Source organism: Pleuronectes platessa, chromosome 8 (genome assembly GCF_947347685.1).
Source record: "Pleuronectes platessa chromosome 8, fPlePla1.1, whole genome shotgun sequence".
Taxonomy (NCBI): Eukaryota; Metazoa; Chordata; class Actinopteri; order Pleuronectiformes; family Pleuronectidae; genus Pleuronectes; species Pleuronectes platessa.
In genome coordinates, this window is record NC_070633.1 from 28,623,491 (window position 1) to 28,643,482 (window position 19,992).

The following is a 19,992-nucleotide window of genomic DNA, read 5'->3' on the forward strand; positions in this document are numbered from 1 at the left end:
CCGTATCTGTAAACTTTCAGAAGATTTGCACAAATGAACTCAGAGTTTCCTTCTCACATGGACCTTCTGTTATCGTTGCCGTTTTACTGGACCGTCGTTTCAGATCTGGTCAAATCCCTCTGATCAAGCTCTTGCTTCATAAACCGTTTTTCACTTTGTTCTACGTGATCGTCTGAGCTCTTCATCGCTCGGGTCTCAGACCGAGGACGGACTCATCCTCCCTTCTCCTCTTTTAGAACCCTGTCATGCAGCCTGAGTCCACGGTGACCCCAGCAGGTCTGGTCCCTCTTCCCTCCCGCCGGCTGTAGAAGCTGCAGAGAGGAAGAACAAAGCCTGATGGGACGCTGGGGCTGAGAGAGGCAGGTGGAAACAAAGCTGAGGAAGGTGGAGGAGAAAAAGAGAGCAAGCAACAAAGGGAGGGAACGACAGAGGAGGAGAGACTGATGGACAAGAGAAGGAAGGAATCTGTAAACAAAGTAAAGCAGAAAACACAAATAACTGCGTAAGAGGAGGTTAGAATGAAGGAGGAGATAAAGAAAGGAGAGAAGGACGGAGGAGAAGGACGTGGATGATGAATTAAGAGGATTCGTCTTTGTGTTATTTTCTGTCATCTAATAATTGCGAACACCAACGTGAGAAGTCAGAGTGGAGCCGACTGTCAGATTGTTCATTTCAAATCAGAAAGAAAACATGAGTCATCGGTTTTATTCTCTTCTCTTCTCTTACAGACCTTGAAACTGGGAAAGTGTTATTTCTATCAAATCTCTTTATTGCACCTGGAGAACTTTGATCTTAAATACTTGAGGTTTTGATCCAGTTCTGGTGACTGTGTCCTCACCTGCAGCTCTGCCTCCTGGTGTACCTCAGGGCTCGGTCCTGGGCCCGGTCCTGGTTGTGTTTGGAAACACTTGTTCTGGGGGTTTGCCACCAGGTCCGTTGAGAAGCTAGTGAAGAACTTTAGATGACTTCTCACGATCTTCAGCAGATGTGTCCAGATGTTGAAATTTGAGTTTTGTTCGTGTTGACTTAAAAAAAAACTGGATCTTCAGATGAAGATCATATCGTGTCAAGAACAGTGATTAATGGACTTTGATTGACACCTCATCCAACTCAAGCATGAGTTCTTACCCAACATCATAAAAGACTCTGGTTGAAATGAAACTTCTGAAATATTTGCATTTCTATTTTAAAGTGACTTACGCAGTCGTCCTCTGGTCTGTGCTTCACTGTAGTAATAGCACACGTCCTCTTCCTCTTCCTCTTCCTCTTCCTCTTGAGTAGTGACCGAACGTCGGCGTTAATAGTAAATAGGAGATCATCGCTCGTTCTTCTGTTGAATCACATGTAGGATAGATTTATTGATTTCTGGAGGATCTCCATTAGCTGATGTCATCATCAGCCTTCCTCCCTGTGGGCTTCATTAAAAAGATTAAAACATGACAGAAGCAAAGACACTAAAAGACAAACACCGTCCTCACTGTAACTGTCTTTTCATCTTGTCCCCGAACTCTCGGAGGAAGAAGAGAAAAGCTGTCGCAAGATTTTTAATCAGGACCTGTCGAAATAAAATAATAAAGAAGTCCAAAGACACCAGAGTTTCATTTTCACTTTGAGTTCCGAGGTTACACTTCTGAAAGTTTTAGTTATTACTGTCTCTATTTGATTTAGTCTTTTGCTGTGAAGCCCTTTGTCACGTCTCCTGCAGGAAGGTGCTTTGTACAACAGATAAACTCGACTTCCATCTTCTCTCTGCATCCTGCAGCAGCTCCTTCTCCAGCTGAACCTCTTCTTCTCTGTGAGGCTCAGTCGGTGAAGCAGCTTCTCCTCCAGCGTCGAGTCACAGGGACGGACGCCATTTCTCTGACTTGGACATTTCCAACAGGGGAGAGGAGAAAATGTGTCTCACATTATTCCCGTCATTAAAAAAGTAAAATTCATTTCACTGTAGGAAACGACAAAGTTGATCTGCTGCTGGATTTTAATTCACAGAAACTGGATCTCTGCACAGTTTCACTTCTTCCTGAGTCGAGTTGGTTCGTTTCAGTTTGACTGAAAATGATTCTGTTGAAATAAGGACGTGAATCTCTGGTGTGTTCGGACTTTATGAGTAAACATAGAGGGGAAGATGGTTTTAGTTTATAATGTCTCTCGTTATGTTTCCTTGAGGAACGGAGGAGGAATCTTAAAATATGAACACAAATACTTTTTGATAATATGATATAAAATATAGTATTTCTCCTCGTTAGTTAATTTAAGAAACCTTACTGTCCTGGTTTCTTTTGTTTTTGAACATATAAGAAAAAATCTACGCTAGTGTTTCTCGGAGCGTAAATAACTTTCCCCTGAGACTCGTCCGTGTTGAAACACTTCCTGTACAGCTTGTCACTTCACTCCTGCTCCTCAACATGCCTGTCACATGTCGTTTTCCACGCCTGGTCATACGTGTCAGCATCAATCTGTCGGCGGCGTCACTCAGCCGAGCGAGGAGGGAGGCGAGGAGCCATCAGTCAGCGGCAGGTAGACTGTTCCCGTCGGATCAAAACAGGAAGTGGCTCGGAGCGGCGAGCGCACAATCTGAGAAAAGACAGAAGTGATCAGTGAACAACAGAACCTGCCGCTGACAAACCAGAGGAACCCGCTCTGATGACAGCGGAACGTTCACAGGACCGAAGTCGACTTCACACAGTCACATTCACCACGTGAGAGGAGAAGAACCGGCTCCTATTTAGATATCGACCTGTATTCAGATGGAATCTTCCACATTATAAAATCCTGCTGCTTCTGCCTCCTTCACCTTTAATCAGCTAGTTCCGTCAGTGAGTTGATTTTTATTGCGGTTAACTGAGTTGAATTCAGTTAAACTTTGTGTGTTTCTCCAGATAAATGTCCTATTTTTCTTTTTTATTAAACGGCAGCAGAAAGAGTGGGAAGCTTTAACTGGAACATCAGCAGCTCATAATGCCAGAGTGCTCATTACAGACACACACACACACACACACACTCACACTCACACACACAGACACACACACTCACGATCCCCAAATGCATCCAGAGGAATGGAAGCAGGAGCTTCACCCTCAGGCTGCGATGCTGCAAATTTATTCACTTTTGTAGGATAATTGAATTTTTCCTTCATAGTAGGCTGATTCCACAGGGAGTAGGTGTGTGTGTGTGTGAGTGTGTGTCTGTGTGTGTGTAGTGGAACAGATGTCTTTGTGAGGACCATTCTGAGCCTCCACCCTGCAGAGTGGGGACATTCTGACCCGTCCTCACTCTCTGTCCCACATGTGATGGACAGTTTGAGGGTTTAGACCTGGTCTTAGGTTTAGTATTAGATTCAGCTTAAAGCATTTAGATGTGATGGTTAAAGTTTGGGTCAGAGGCTTTGGAAGGTATTAGGCCAATGAGTGTCGTCATTAAGTAGAAGTACATGTGTGTGTTTGTGTGTGTCTGTGTGTGTTTGCTCTTTTTTCCTCTGGACTATTAATAGTTGACTGGTTGGCGTTTCTCTCGCTGTGAGATCACTTCACTGCTAATTCGGTCCTTTCTCAGATCTGATCTGCAGGTTTCTCAGGTTTTATTCTTTATTAATTAATAGATTTGATTTCCCGGTGGGTTGATGTTATTTACAGTCGGGACGCCGGCTGCTTCCTGCAGAGGGGTCACTGGGTTGGCTCTCAGCTTCCAGTTTGATGTGTGTGAGGTAACTTCAAGCGACAGGCGTAAACAGAGAGACTTGAAACCTGATTGTTTGATGCATGGAAAACAACATGGACGGGTCTGTACGTCTGCTGTGACAGCCAATCCACCAGAGTCACGTCTCTGTCTCCGCTCAGACATTAAAGGGACAAACATCCAGTGTCTTCTCAACAATCTGGAGCTTATTACAGTTGTTGTGTCCATCACTCCCATCACTCCCATCACTCCCATCACGAGGCTTCAGCTCCGCCGCTGGTTTGAGAAATGTAATAGAAGAGTTAAGTTGAGTTCTGAAGTTCTAATGTTGAGTATAAATTAACTTTTTAATAGTAACGTCTACGTTAAGAAAACACCTGACTCAAATCCCTTCACAGAGACTTAATGGCCTCATGATACTGGGTGATGAGTAGTGGTTAGAACTGTCTCCCCAGTGTCCAGGCAGAGACCAAATTAGACTCAGGTGACCACATGGACTCATTAATGGACCCAGGTGTCCACATCCAGACCCTAATAGACCTCCTCATGTCCACGTAGAAACATTAACGCACCTTCTTGTCCATTTAGAGACGATACTGGTCTCTGGGGTGCAGGTTGGAGACAGTAATGGCTTCCCAGTCCTCCACTTGGAGAAGAGCAGCGCACGGAGGAATGATAATAGTCTCCCAGGCGTCCAGGAGACGGACTCACACACTCAGGCGTCCAGGAGACGGACTCACACACTCAGGCGTCCACCTGCGAGAAATTAAGAAACTCAGACGAGGGAGCTCCACAATAAGAAGCTCGTTATTTCCCTCTTTAGTTTTATTCGGTCTGGACACTTTTTCCTTTCAACCATTTATTCGATTTTTCCCCAGAACTTTGAGTGAATGTTTCCTGCAGAGTGAACGTGGACAAGTGGGCGACCGCTCGTCCACATGAACGTGAACTGGAATGTGTTCAAGGTGCCGGAGACTCGTTGGTAATTCATCTCCGTAAACGAGACAAAAGAAATGAAGTCTCTCGTTCCTTCTCCTTGTTTACAGAACAACTGCATGATATTAATAAAGTGAGATCTAGTTTTTATGAAAAGTAAATAAAATTAAAATAAGAAACGAGAGGAGAGAGAGAGTTTCCCTGTTAAGCAGATGCAGATGTGCTGCGGCTGCCAGCTCGGATCCAGCCACAGTTTGTGTATTCAGGTCAGTTTGTGCATTCAAAGCAAACACAAACCATGTTCCTCTGCATCTTTAATGACCCCTCTCTCTGTTTCACACACACACACAAACACATTCAGCCTCAACACACACACACACACACACACACACCAGGGTGCAGTGGTCAAATATTTATGGTCAGGAGAAGCTGCTGTGTTATTGTACTTGATATAGCTTTGGGCGGTTTCTATTGCAGCAGCTTTGGTTCATTCTCAGCCGCTGATCTCAAAACACAAAACACTACAAATAAAAACTCTACTCGTGTCTTTCTGCTCCGGAGCGTCGGCTCGGTTTCTCTGAGCTTCGGCCAAAAGCACGTTTATTTTTCTCCCGTATCAACTCGTCCACCTGACGCTGAAGAGACAGTTTAACGCTGCTTGCTGCTAATTAGTCAGAGACGAGGACAGTTGTCCTCCTGAGCTGTGACCTGGCAGACGGACGCGGTGCAGGAGACACAGATGCTGGAGTCGCATGGAAGTGAACACACATCGGGTCAGAGCCTCACACTGTGATGGCACCGGCAGCGACAAAGACACACTTACACACAATCACACAGATGTTAAATATGTGAGCTTCAGTCTAGAGACAGATTCCTGTGAGATGGAAACTTCCAGAACAAGCTGCTGTAAAATATATGATGATATCAGCATGAAGAGAAAAAGCTTTTTGTTACTGTAAAGCAATATATGATTTGTGTTTGTGTGTGATAAATATCTAATTATGAGAAACCTTACAAAAATATAATCTACGTTAAGTTATTATTTATTTGATAAGAGAAGAAGTAAATGAATCAGACCAGACTTTCAGTGCCAAACGGATGTGTGAGGATTTAGATAATTTGATGCACTAAAATATTAAGAATATCAGTTCCCTGAATATGTCATCACCTTTGTCAAGATCAGTTTTTAATTATCTCTGAAATCACAACAGAAGAAAAAGAAATAGAAGAACCACGCAACATTGAATGAGTTCCTTCTTGTTCCATCCGTCCACCAAGTTTTGTGTACACCTCTCAGTAGTTTGTGTGTAATCCTGCTGACAAACCCACAAACCCACAAACCAGCAGTCACGGACGAGAACATTGATAATTCAGGTTTGATCCCTGAATTTAAAACCCTGGTCACAGTCGAGCTGCTGCAGCTTCGTCTGCTGTTCACACTCGGCCGGTGGAACCTTCACATCATCATCTGAGCTCCACCGCCTCATTGACAGGTTCAACTCCTGTGCAGCTGCTTGTTGATCAGCTGGGAGGAGGTTGAAGCTTTAATTTGACCTGAATTAACAAAGTGCTTGAGCAGCAGGAGAGATGTGAGCGTCAGGTGAGGCTGCAGGAGAAGCTGAGTTAGAGAAGAAGAAAACACCTGAGTTCAGACTTCAGATCAGATTTAAAGTCGTCAGATTTCATATCACGTTCAGGATTGTACTGTGCTCTCAAAGAAAGGAAGGAGGAACTGAGTGGGTTCAGAGGGAGGAGACAGGGAAGGAGGAAATCAATTTAAACATAACATTATGTGAAGACATACGTTATTATATCGTCAATGTGTTGTAACAACAAAGAAGGAAGATGGAGGAAGGAAGAGAGAGAAGAAGAAAGAAGAAGGGAACACAAACATTCCTTCTTCAGAACCAGAAGAATCTCCATCACTCTTTTTCTGTTTGATTTGTGTTGCATCTTCAGAAAAGTCAGAGGGTGAATTAATTTTGGATTTATGAAACGATGGGGGGGGGGGGGGTTGTCTGGCTTATAACTTATCTGTATGAAGGGGGGGGCAGTGTGTGTGTGTGTGTGTGTGGGGGGGGGGGGGTGCTGTTTGGCATCTGAGAGCATCGACCGTTGATGTTTGAAATAAGAAAAAAACAAGTGATTTTGATCTTCATCGTTCTCTCCTGCTAATTAGTGAAAGAGCGAGTGACATTTAAATATCTAATATCCTCCTTCTTTCTTTCTTTCTTTCTTTCTTTCTTTCTTTCTTTTCTCGCTCTCTGAGATGAATCTGTCTTCTTTTCCTTCATTTTCTGCCAAACCCCAACCCCCCCCCCCCCCCCCTTTTTCTTCTTCTCCACTTTCCCCCCCCTCCTCCCTCTCTTCCTCCCTCGTCCCTCCTCCCCTCGGCCCCCTTTCCCAGCTCTGTGTCGATTAATTAATTGCCGGCTAATTTAATTTCTCAAAAAGTAATAACTTGTTTAAGCATGAATAAAGACTGACAAGGCAAAGTTCTAATCTGCCCAAAGTTTAATTAGAGCCGGCAAGGTTTCCACACAGAGGCAGACGAGGGGGTCAGAGAGAGAGAGAGAGAGAGGGAGGGGGGGTGAATGAAAGGAAATACAAGTACCTGGATTAGAGCAGCAGCCTCAGTCTCTTATTTAATTTTTGATTTATTTATGACGTCTGCCAAGGAGGTTAGTGTTTGGTCCGTGTGTCTGTTCGTTAGACAAAACCACCGGATGGATTTCCATGAAACTTGATGGAAGGATGAGATGCGTCGGGGGGGGGGGGGCTCAGATTCTGAGTGACAGGTACACAGACTAATGCGTAACCTTGAAACAAAAAAATACAGATTTAAAAACTTATATATTTACTGAATTTGTAGTTTTAAATTCAACTTGACGTTGGTCAGAATGAAATCTGTGTACCTACCTCAGAATACCTCAGAACGTAAACATCTTTAGATTTGAACAGAAATAAATCATGAGCTGCTTTCAGCCACGAGATCATCTGAGGAAAACTTCAATCATTTGCAAACCTTCGTCCTCCATATTTGTTCCCCTGTGTCGTGTGGATATCACAGTGATCCCTCAGATATCTGTGGGGACGTTTCACTTAGTATCCAAGCGGCGGACAGACTGAAGCTAGAGGGGATCACATAGTTTTCATTTGGAGGAATCATAAGAAGCATCGGTGCAGACGGAGGAGCTGAGTGTGTTTGTGTTGTGTTGATTCTGTTTGGACTGCGTTGTTGTGTCGTCACGTTAGAAAAAGGGTTTTAAACTGATGGTTGTAAAATCTTAATAGGAACAGAGAGTGCGGCACACACAGACACACCAGGATCACTGTGAGCCGCTGGTGGAACGTACACTGTGTGTGTGTGTGTGTGTGTGTGTGTGTGTGTGTGTGTGTGTGTGTGTGTGTGTGTGTGTGTGTGTGTGTGTGTGTTTTTGATTGGACGCATCATTGAAGTGAGAACCGTGCAACCATGAATACAGATGGAGGTTTGCAACGTGGTGTGTTTGTATTACTGTGCGGCTTTGTGTGTCTCCATCACAAACACACACACACACAATTTCACACACACACACACACACACACACAATTATGCTGTGGTTGTTTCATAACAACATATTAAACACATTTTGTCTGAATGACGTCTGCAGGTCAAAGAACAAAGAAGAAACCTTTGATTAATCTGTCCTGGCCTCTGATTGGCTAGTTCTCAGTAATGCATCTCATTATTTAACCTACTTTACATAATCATGTTGCAGGAGCAGAAACGTGTCAATGAGAGAATTCTATCAGATCATGGACGACGAAAACCTTTGCATGTATTTTACATATGAAGGGAATGGGAGATAAAACCTGATTGGTGTATTGCCGGTTATGACCCAAAACATACCCATGATGCATCAGGAGATGAGTCGGCCACATCCTGTTTAAATCATCGACCTGATGCAGCGACTTTTCCCTTCTAGTTAAACAAATCCACTGGATTCAAACTGGATTCAAACTGGATTCAAACTGGATTCAAACTGGATTCAAACTGGATGTGGCCACGATTGTTAGTAAAACTCTGACGTCTTCATCTTCTTTAAACAAGTCTCAGTCGGTGACTTGTTTCCACCGTGTCCTGGTGTGTGTGGGCTGCCGGCGCCGCCACAGATTGCGGTGGGGGGGGGGGGGGGGGGAGCAGCAGCAGCTCGTTCACTTCCTCCTGGACGTGTTTGAGCGTTCACAGCCGCTGCACCTCCTTCCTCTCCTCTATTGTTCTTATAAGATAAATTGGAGCCATTGTCATCGACGGAGGAGGCGTTAATTGAAGGTTTTTCCTGCAGCAGGTTTTACTGCAACACACACACGCCAAACACACACACACACACACACACACACACGCACGCACACACACGCTTCAAAGTAATTAAACACATTAACACTTCAAGCAGAAGCAGAACAAAAAGAGAAGCTCTCTTTTGTGTACATTTGCTTCCAGTTATCAGCGAGGACTGAGCAGAGAGGGGAAGCTGGAGGATTTAGCATATCTCTACGAGTAGAGTGATGGAAAAGAAGAGGAGGAGGAGGAGGAGGAGGAGGAGGAGGAGGGAAGAGGAGAGCCAATCCACCCGGGCTCTTTACTCCAGTTGACAGCGTAAAATGTCAGATACTCATCTGGAAATTATTTCCATTTCATACCACTGACATCTTCCCAAGTGGCGACTCTGAAATCTAATTAGTTCGACCGGAAAGCGGTGACCAAGGTAGCGGAGTGTATTATGCAGAGAGAGAGGCCGCCAGGGCGAGCGAGGGTCCTCTGGGTTAACTGGAACTCAGGAGTGCAGATGAGGGCGGCGGTGGGAGAGAGGAACTCAGGAGGGCGACTCCATTTTGAGAAAGCCTCGACTAATGGAGGGAACCTTGGATACGGCGTTATGGCCGCCTGACAGCGGGGGGGGGGGGGGGGCAGATAGCTCCTCCTCCTCTCGGGGGTTCACCCAGAACTTTTCAAACTTCACAACTGTTCTGCCACATCTGGATGGAACAACACCAGCAGTTTTAATTCCTGACTAAGTAAGAAATATAAGATTCCTGAGTAAGAAATATAAGAAAAAAATGAATGATTAATCTGTAATATCTCCTCCTCCTTACTGTCATACTACATACCACCACTAGGGTGAATAATCTAAACTCCATGATAATCCACAAATGAATTGGAAACAAATCCCGGTGCTGCCATGTGTTCCCGTGAGGTATCGAACAGTTTGTCCTGAGGACGACACCAGAGGACACGTCATTAGAATCCATAGAATCCATCGTCTGCCACGAGTTTACACATTGAACTTTATGGAAATATAATCAATAACTATAGATTTAGTTTGTGAACAAGTTGTGATGTTGAATTAAGGGTCGGGGGGGAGGGAAAGTGAAGAGGTCACAGGAATCAATCACTTCGTCCTCATTACCTGACGACAGAAATATTACACTTCCTCTTCCTCTCTGTGTCTCCACAACTAAACTGTTGATGGATTATTAATGTTCAAAACAAATAAATCTGCATAAATCACCTTCAGTCAGTCACATGAAGTTTGTGATGAGAGTCAGAGCAGGAAAAACTGCTGAGTCAGCGCCGGATCAACCTTCACAGCGTCTGTGATGAGGGTCTGGTCCGAGGGCGAGAGGAGGCGGAGCCACCGTCAGAGGAAGGCCTTGTTAACAGAGTCCATCCCCCCACCCCCCCCCCCCCCCCCACACACACCACCACAAACTCCTTCTCCCATCATGCTCTCCAATTAGCTTCATCTCAGATCGGAGCCAATTAGTCCTCGTGCTTCATTAGGATCGAACACGAGCCACGTGGCCCCCCCGCCGCTGCCTCCAGTCATTAGAGCTACAGATCACTTTGGGTCTGAACACGAGGTCACGCTCACCACGGCCTCTGCTCTTATCACCGTGTTATTGATGCACATTATGATTCTATATCCAGAAGTTGCACTAATGATAGTATATACAACACAGATTCTGTACAAACACGCTGTTGATTATGAAAAACATAACAAACATCTTTGTATTGACACGTCTATAAATACACAGAACTACAGAGGAACATGTTTATTTCACACTCGTGAATGTTTCCTGCGTCTGAACCTGCTCCAGTTTTAATTGATGCTATATTTAAAGTTTATGAAAACTCAACAAACAATAGTTTTGTTTCCTTATGTCTCTATTTATTACTTTTCTTATTTATTTGTACAGTACAATATGTGACACACACAAATGACATATGTTTGACATGAGCTGCATGTCTCCCGTTGATGTGACGCGTGCTTTGTGATCACGTGTCATCGCGGCTGCAGCGACTGATCTGGAGCTTCCTGTTTGTTCTCGTCTCTCACTCGTAAACGTCACCTGTTCAAAGACGTGTCCCCGGAGACAGACGCTCCACTCTGACACGTGTCAGCAGCTCGTCAGTGACGAGCAGCAACAGATGGAGCGTGAGACTGAGGACGGGGACACAAAGGAGACGGGTTTCCACAAACAGCGTCTTTCTGCTGGGGACGGATCCTGGAGCTCTTTCAAAGTAAATGTCTCCCAGAATGAGACAGTTTCATCTGATTGAGATGTTCACAGGAGGATTTTAAACTTCCTGTTGAAGACGTGGAGATCATCTAAAGGTTCTCATGTGCTTCACGACCCCAGGTTGATTGTGTGGTTCAATAATTAACACATTCACTAAGAATTCTCTTATCTGATGGATTCGATGTTGACACCCCCCCCCCCCCCCCCCACTGAGGACTGAGTGAAGACCTCACCTGTTGATCTCCTGTGTTCCTGCTGCTTCCTGCTCAGGCCTCAGGATCTCTGCGGCCTCGGGGCAGAAGACTTCACCTGATTTCTTCTCTGTGAACAACGGAGACAGCAAATTTCATGGAAATGACTTTTTGCTCTGAAAACATTTTGTTAAATAAAAGATATTCAGAAAAGTTAAAATGATTTTCGTGGAAACATCAGTCCCCCGCCCTCGGTGTTCATGTTGGTGCAGGGGCCTTCAAAGAGAAGAATAAATCAATGTATAAACAAGTATTAATCATATTAGGAGAAGAAGTGGGGACTCCTCATCTCTCCTCCTCATATATTAGAGGCACAACATGTTTGTGTCATGACCTCAGTTCATAGACTTTAAATAAAGATGGAGGACGTGCGGCTCCACAAGAAACTGCAGTTAGGATCATAAACTCTCTCTCCTCCATAAGTGAATGGGATATGGAACACTAAACAATATCTGGAAGCAACTGTTGGTAGAAATGAAAAAGTCAGGGGTCAAATGTGGTGGTTGTTGACCAGTAAACTTCCCCCACAGGCTGAACTGGGCAGCTGAGGCCATTTGTCCGTGGTTGTTGTTGCTGAGTTGTTGTTGCTGAGTTGTTGTTGCAGTGTTGTTGTTGCTGTGTTGTTGTTGCTGTGTTGTTGTTGCAGTGTGTTGAGTTCAGCCGAGCGGCTCCGTCAGCCGGCTGCTGACACGAGGCTCCGAGGCAAAGCTCTTTATTAAACAGCCACTCGCACATGACTTCACATTTTTTTGCAAGCACATTACATTTTGCATGGGAAGTGCTTAAAAACCAAAATCCACGGCGAGGGCGGCCGTGAGAACGTGGTGAGCAGAATTTAAAAGAAGTTAAAAAGAGAGAGCGTGGTCACTACTCAGCACTCCCTGGATTAGAACGAGCACGTCAACCTGCAACAGACAGAACAGCCGACTGCAGCTGCTTTGGCAAAAAAAGGAGGCAATGAATTTCAATTATGCATGAAGCGAAGGGCATTTTGGGAAATAAACGCTGTTCCCCACGAGGACCCCCCCCCCGCCCCCTGCCAGCCTCCTGTATCAAAGATGATCTAATGTCACGCACAGAAGGAGAAAGGTTACTCTCTGCATACCCATTGATATTTCTGCTTCCATCTCTGACCTTTTTACATTCTGAGCTGTGATTTCTTTTTAAATGTCCACCTGCTCGTCTCAGAGGCTCACAGGAGAACATGTGACAGGACCCAGAGGTTAGGAACCTGAACGTTCACACCACAGGAGAAACAAACATCCTCTCATCCGTCATCTTCCATCCTGTCATTTCCTGCAGGTGGTAGAAAAACACAGTTCAGATGTTTTTTTCCTTAATTGGCTGTTTGTGAATCATAATTAGCTTCTTAACGAACCTTTTTCCTGTCCTCACATCAAACTGATCCTGTTTCATGCTCAGCAGCCGGCGCTTCACACGGGGCCTCGTTCTCTCAGCGACAAATTAAGCGAGCGTTCCTGGCACTTTGTGAACTATTAGCGACTTTAAAAATACACAGCCAGCTTTAATTAATTTCTCTCCAATGGAGGGAGCCGTGTGTGTGGATAAAGGGATAATGACGGTTTTAATCAGCGTCTCTCGTGCCAGCGTGTTCGCAGCTGATCTGTGACACCGCCACGTTCTGGTTTGTTGGTTTTTAAGGAAACAAAAGCAACGTTTACACACAGATGTTTGCACCAGTGCCTGCGACTGGGAACCTTTATCTGTCTGCTGTCGATTCCTGTTTCATTCCAGACTTTATCATCTCAGAGGAAATTGTTTTTTGCGAAGCAGTGAACAAAACCCACAAGCATCCGTCTGCAAGGAAACTCCTAATGATACAGATAATAAAGACTAATTCAAAACACAGAAAAGGGAAAAGAAGATCAAATTAAATCCCTGAAAAACTCATCTGGAAAATGAGTGAAATACAAACCAACAAAGAAGGTTTATGATAAAAGTAATAAAAGGAAATGCAGACGTGTGCGAGGACACACACACAAACACACAAACACTGGGTTCCACGTGTGTCTGACGGGGGTGGGGGGGGGGGGGAGTTGGTGCTGTAGCTTCAGAAGGTGCTTGAATGGAGTTCATCACCACATTCATCCACCATACCCCCCCCCCTCCCCCGCCCTGCTGCCGTTCTCTGGTACTCACCCTCCTCCCTCTGTTTCTGTCTCTCTCCCTTCAGACCTCAGGCCCCTCCCCGACGTGGCGATGACCGGTAACTGCACCCACGAGTGCACCGAGTTCGGCCACTCCGACTCCTGCTGGATGCCCGGTCAGCTGTCCCCCACCCGCAAGGTGTCACAGAACGCCCCCCCGCTCTCCACCTTCGTGCCTTACCAGGAGATGGACGGGCAGGAGCAGCTGATGGCCAACGGCAGCCCCAAGCCCCTGATGACGGAGGAGCGCGGGATGGGCGGTGGCGGCGGCGGCGGTTCCAAAGTGGCCAACATGCGCTTCATGACCCCGTACAGCAGTGCCTACCCCGGGGGCGGAGACTCGTCTGGGAAAGACTGTGGGCTGGAGGAGATCCCGCTGAGCCAGGCGGTGGAGTTCCACTCGGCGACCACGCCCACCGGCCAGACCGCCAAGAGGGAGATCTACCTGTGAGGGGGGCCACTCTCCACCTGAAGGCCCCGGCCACCCGCCTGTACTCCCCTGGTCCTCCCCCGACGCTGCTCGCCACCCCCCCCCCCCCCCCCCCCCACCTCCTCACTGTCGCCCCCTGTGCCTATTACTCGCTGTGCCGCAGCACCGACTCCCCTTCTTCCTTTTTATAACTGCATCCACTGTACAAGGCTTTAGACCCCGCCCACCTCGCCCACCCCGCCCACTGCCACCACCGCCGCCGCCGCCCACCTCTAGACACCAATCAAATGTAAGATAGATTTAATTCAAGTGGACTGAAGAAAACGGAATGTAAACTACACCACATCGTTGTGATAATTTAATGGGACTCTTTAGCTACTCACGTGTTTGAGTTGGATTTTGTGCGTCGCTTTAGACTTTGTGTTGGAACAGAAAAAGAAAACAACCTTCGGGGGGGGGGGAGAAGGGAAAGAACTTCTTGTAAATCCTACTTCGATCTACTGTGTAATGCTACCTATCCTCTTTTTTCTGGATTTGTTTCATTTCTTCTTTTTTTTGGTGTTAATTTTTCTCAGTGGATCCTGGAAATACCTTTTTGGGCCGAGTTGCATCAAATCAACCGGGTTCATGTTTTAATCAGGATCGGCTCCGGTCACCTCCAGGACTTCTCACTCGTCACAGCTGTTGTGAGAACTTTGAGTTTTTTCTTGTATCCGTGTACAGATCTGTAAATACCACAGTGACGGAGGAAGCTGCTGACGGTGTCGTGGTGTCGGCAGATCCTGGATCAGTCACATGTACAGAGGAGCGGCGCCGTCACAGCAGGAACCTGAACTCTAGAGCATCACCGCCGGTGCCGAGTTATTAAGACTTTTTATTACATCTTTTCTCTCCTCCACGACTTTACCACACAGTGTGGGATCAGGAGGTGAAACCAGTAGAGGCATTGACACCAGTTCGTTCAGAACCAGACAGAAACCAGAGCGTTTCAGGAAGTGGATCAGATTCGTGTCGTCAGGAGTAAACCAAGAGTGTTGTTCTCAAAAACATCTGAAAAGAGTCTCCACAGTGGAGAATGAGCTCCTCCCACATCACATGACCCCATACTACAGATATGTGTTTCATCTCTCCATTGAAATCAAAGGGTTCGTCCTCTGGGGAGCAGAGACCAGATTGTCATCCTCTGGGGAACATGAATATTCGAGTTTAATTTCATCTCAATCAGCTTTTCTCAGAGATAATAAAGTTTGAGAGTTTCCAGAAGGTCAGCGAGGTCCTGAAAGCGTTCGTCCTCTGGGGAACCTGAACGTCCACAGACAGTTTGATATCAATCGGGTCGTTTCTCCTCCGAGCTGCAGCGGACGACGCTCGTGTTTTAAAACTCCAGCTTCTCTCTCAGCTTCTGGCACAAAAGATTAAAAAGGTTGAAACACAGAAGAGAAGCTGTTGAAACCGTCTTCTTCTCTGCGAGCAGCTGGAATCTGGGCCGGTAGCGACGGCTCAGTGAGAATCAGAGCGCCGACACATCACAGCCGCGGCGCTCGAGCTGTTTGTGGCGACTGTGGTGAACGGTTCCCCCCCGCTGTGTGTTTTCAGTCTGAAGGAAGAGCTCTCGTTAGTTCCTCCCTCTCTACCTCCTCAGTGTGAGGCCGGGCCGTTTATCTGGAGTGTTTGTTAAACCCGTTAGCTGCGTTCGGCGAGGGGGGGGGCGCCAGGTAGGCAGGATTAATGACACCTGTACAGGCTTCAGTCCACTAACCCCCCCTCCCCCCCCGCGCCAGAGGAACTCTAATGAGGACCCGAGGCTCGGCACATTATTGGTGCTGATTTGCACGGGAGGAGGCGACTGGTCTGGAAGTGGATTCATTCTGAGGCTGGTGAGGATCTCACCTGAAGAGACGCTGGCCTGCTGAGAGCAGAGAGGAGCTGAGTGTCTGAGTCTCTGAGTCTCTGAGTCTCTGAGTCCCTGAGTCTCTGAGTCGCTGAGTCTCTGAGTCTCTGAGTCTCTGAGTCTCTGAGTCTCTGATTCTCTGAGTCTCTGAGTCTCTGATTCTCTGAGTCTCTGAGTCTCTGATTCTCTGAGTCTCTGAGTCTCTGAGTCTCTGAGTCGCTGAGTCTCTGAGTTTCTGAGTCTCTGAGTCTCTGAGTCTCTGAGTCTCTGAGTCCCTGAGTCTCTGAGTCGCTGAGTCTCTGAGTCTCTGAGTCTCTGATTCTCTGAGTCTCTGAGTCTCTGATTCTCTGAGTCGCTGAGTCTCTGAGTCTCTGAGTCTCTGAGTCTCTGAGTCTCTGAGTCTCTGAGTCTCTGAGTCGCTGAGTCTCTGAGTCAATGAGTCTCTGAGTCAATGAGTCTCTGAGTCTCTGAGTCTCTGAGTCTCTGAGTCTCTGAGTCTCTGAGTCGCTGAGTCTCTGAGTCTCTGAGTCTGAACGAGGATCAGCCGGCGAGCGGAGATCGTTCCTCCAGTCGCACAAAACAATATCAGAGAAATATTATAATCAAGTATTTTCTGATGTAGTCAAAGAGTCAAAGATGAAATGAATCCGTGAATCAAACTATAAAACAGAATTAGCTGTCGGCCTCAGTTCGTGTGAAACACTTTGTGTGTTTGTTAAACTTAGCGTGAACAGAGGCAGCAGCAGCGTGAACATGTGGGATCATCTGCCCCCTGCTGGCAGAACGTCTCCCGGCTGAGAACCAGAACCACTCGTCCCTTGTTCCTCTGCGTGTGAACATCTGGCCTCCAGGAGGAGAACCAGGGAACATCAAAGCTCCTCCTCAGGTCAGGGAGCGACGCACACTTCAGTCCTCACCGCGTCCTGCACTGCTCGACAACACTTCTTATTTAACTCGTCAGATTCTAATTTCTCTCTAATGTAGAAACGTTTGTGTTTGATCTCCTTGTGTTTTGAAGTTAATACGATTCAAAACACAATTTCTCCTTCAGGTGATTTGATTCATTGTGACGTAGCACACACACAAACACACAAACACACACTCAAACACACTAACGCACACAGAATTCCCCTGCACATAAATCAACCATCATTCAACCGACGTTCAACCCTCCCTGTTACAAAGATTTAGAGTTCACTGCCCCCCCGCTCCCTCGTGCTCTCCGTCTCTCGCTGGTGATTTAACGCCGTTCATCGCTCTGATTGATTATTTACGGGTCCAACATGGAGGTCCACATCTACTCTCCTCCTCCTCCTCCTCCTCCTCCTCTTCCTCCTTCGCCACGCTTCACCGTCTCACTGTTAACAAGTCATTTTTTTTATTTCCTTCTCCGCTCGACCGGTGGTTAGATTCCCGGGTGGCCGGCGTGTTGTGCTGCGTGAGGTAAAGATGGAGGAGAGAGAGGCCGGAGGTGAAGCGGCGTCCGTTTAACCTCAACTCCCCGGCACCAATTAACCCCAGAAGAAGAAACTGAACCTCAGGTGACCCCTCGGGACCTTCGCTGACCTCTGACCTCGCTGTTTGCTTTACCTTAGGCCCAGAGTTTCTCCAGAGTGTGTGTGTGTGTGTGTGTGTTTCCAATTTGAAGACTTGTTGACTTTCACTCAGTCGACAGAACAAACCTGGTTTACTGCTGACGAACGTTTTACCAAATCACAAACTGCTTCTCTGATTCTTACTTTTTATCGTTAATGGTTTTCTGATCATGTGACTCGTGTATTTGGAAAATTAATCTTGTACTTATGAATCAACTGAGACTTTTCAGCCTCTCCCTCTTTAGGCTTCTTGTTTTGTTTTTTTACGTTTTAGTTTCAATATTTAATCTTTATTTAATGATCATGCGTTGAAGGTTTGTGATGCTTATTGGCTGAGCCTTATTTTCAAGGGTAAATTTAATCTTTTAGTTAATCTCAGTGTTATAAAACATTCATATTTAACTGAATTAGGTGTATAGATGAATTAGAATGGTCAGTAAACAAGCATCAGTTCTTATCAAAGTATAATTGGAGACGCAGCCTGAGTTTCTGATCCAGATCTGAAACTCTTCTGGTTTCTTGATGAATTCTGTCGTCGCAGCTTCAACTTCAAACATCAACGTTTTTGGTTTCTGAGTTTTTTTCAAAAAGAATCTTCACTTTGTTCAGACACAGATTTAATTCACCTCCGTCTCCTCAGTGGTGAGCTCGTCTCTCTTCTCTTCACTCAACAGTCTGGAACAAGTTTCTCATCCTCGATTTCTGTGTTCGGGACGTTTTCACTGATGATGTTCGAGTCCCAGAAACTAAAACTAAGAGACACCTGCAGGTCGATTATCAGGTTTTTAACGAATCCACAGAAATCTACATAGAATTCGAAAGTTGTGATAGTTTTCAACTGATTAATTTCCTTTGATCTGACTCGACTCGTCGCTGTTTGCTTTGATCCTTGATTCTGTGACTCGACTTTGATCCGTGGGAAACGTCCCGACACGAGAGCGGCTGATTGGTTCCCTCGTGAAACCACGTGATGACGGAGTCTTTGCTGTTTTTTTGGTTTTGTATTATATCGAAGCCGGAGTCACCGACGGCTTCAGCTGAGCATGAAACAAGCCAACTTTATAAATATTAAACCTTTTTGTTGTCGTCGCGGTTGTTTTATCAATGTTATGGAACCAACACTGCTGTAGACATGCTGTATGAATATAAATGGTCGTTGCTGTTTTTACCAGACGCGATGATGTAAATGATGTTTTCTGAACGGGCAGAACTGGACTCTGTGTTTTCTTTACTGCACCGTTCAACAGACTGAAACAGGAAGTCAGGTGTCAGGCGGGTTTCAAACCCACAACCTGCTGAGTCCTGACAGGAAACGATCTCATGGTCTCAACTCAACAGCCTTAAAAACACACGAGCACCCGGGAACAGATCCACGTTCCCCTCACGAGCACGATGAACGTTTAACAGACTCAACGACCTCGAGCTGAGAAACACGTGTGGATGTGAAGTTGTTCTTAAATCTGCTTTTAATCAAATAAACGTTGATTTCAAGCAAATTAATAAATTAACATCTCGCAGGTTTTTTAAAGACTTAAAGAAGGAAAGAGAAATAAGATAATTAGGTCATGATCACATGACATGAAAGTTGTGATCTCACTCATTATCTAAAAATGATAATTTATTCAAACCACAGCTGCATAAGTTGTTATCTTGAATAAATATGTAAATGGTGAAAGTGGTTTTGAAATTGTGAATCCTGGAAATGTCCTGTGAGATATTTTATGAACTAGTTTCACAAGATAAAATGAATTAGGAATCCATACAATTTTATTTTGATATTGTAAAAATAATAAATTTATAATTGTTACACAATGTTGAGATAATGACATTAAACTAAAAATAGTCATAAAACACAGGATTTGTTTGTGTGAAAAATAAAAGTTCCTCAGAGACACTGTTCTGAAAACAGCTTGTTATTGTTCATAGAGATAATTGATGAATTATCTTGGGACATGGTGTAAAGCCTCGTTAAGGACACATTGAATTGATTGATTGATTGATTTCCTGTGACCCTGTCGGCTCGGAGCTTCCACTCGAGGACGAGGGAACCAGAACTTTTATTTTCTTGTATTTTATGAATTAGCAGACGGCAGGTCAGAACTGCTGAGTCACTGTCGTCTTTACAGGAAGTCCTTGTTTGTAGCCTAATTGTTGGTTGGTTATATTTATATAGGAACAATGACAGTGATGCCTTGTTTTTTGTACAGTTTTATGTACATGCAAGTGTAGGTTTATAAAAATAAAAAACGAAGATGAAAAAAATATATCTATATATTCAAACAACGTGAAGGAAAATCTGACCGTGAACCTGTAGGATTATATCGTCTAACGTAACGTAGGCTCTATTAAACGTAGGAGTGAAGAGGACGACAGCGTCTGTCCTCCATCGTCCAATCGGCTTCACCGCTTTCCTCTCCGTCTCTCAGCTGTACATTGATTCTGTTGGTTTCATGGGTTTGGTTTTCTCAGAGGAAGTCGTGTG

At 45.4% G+C, this 19,992-nt stretch overlaps 1 protein-coding gene across 1 annotated transcript in view; it reads left to right on the plus strand.

Moving 5' to 3' along the window:
* LOC128445766 (protocadherin-1) overlaps positions 1-14,045 on the plus strand; it is a 135,829-nt gene extending 121,784 nt beyond the window's left edge. The window contains exon 5 of the mRNA XM_053428601.1: positions 13,621-14,045. Coding sequence (XP_053284576.1) covers positions 13,621-14,045 — 425 coding nt within the window. The remainder of the gene's footprint in view (positions 1-13,620) is intronic.
* Positions 14,046-19,992: the final 5,947 nt, after the last annotated feature.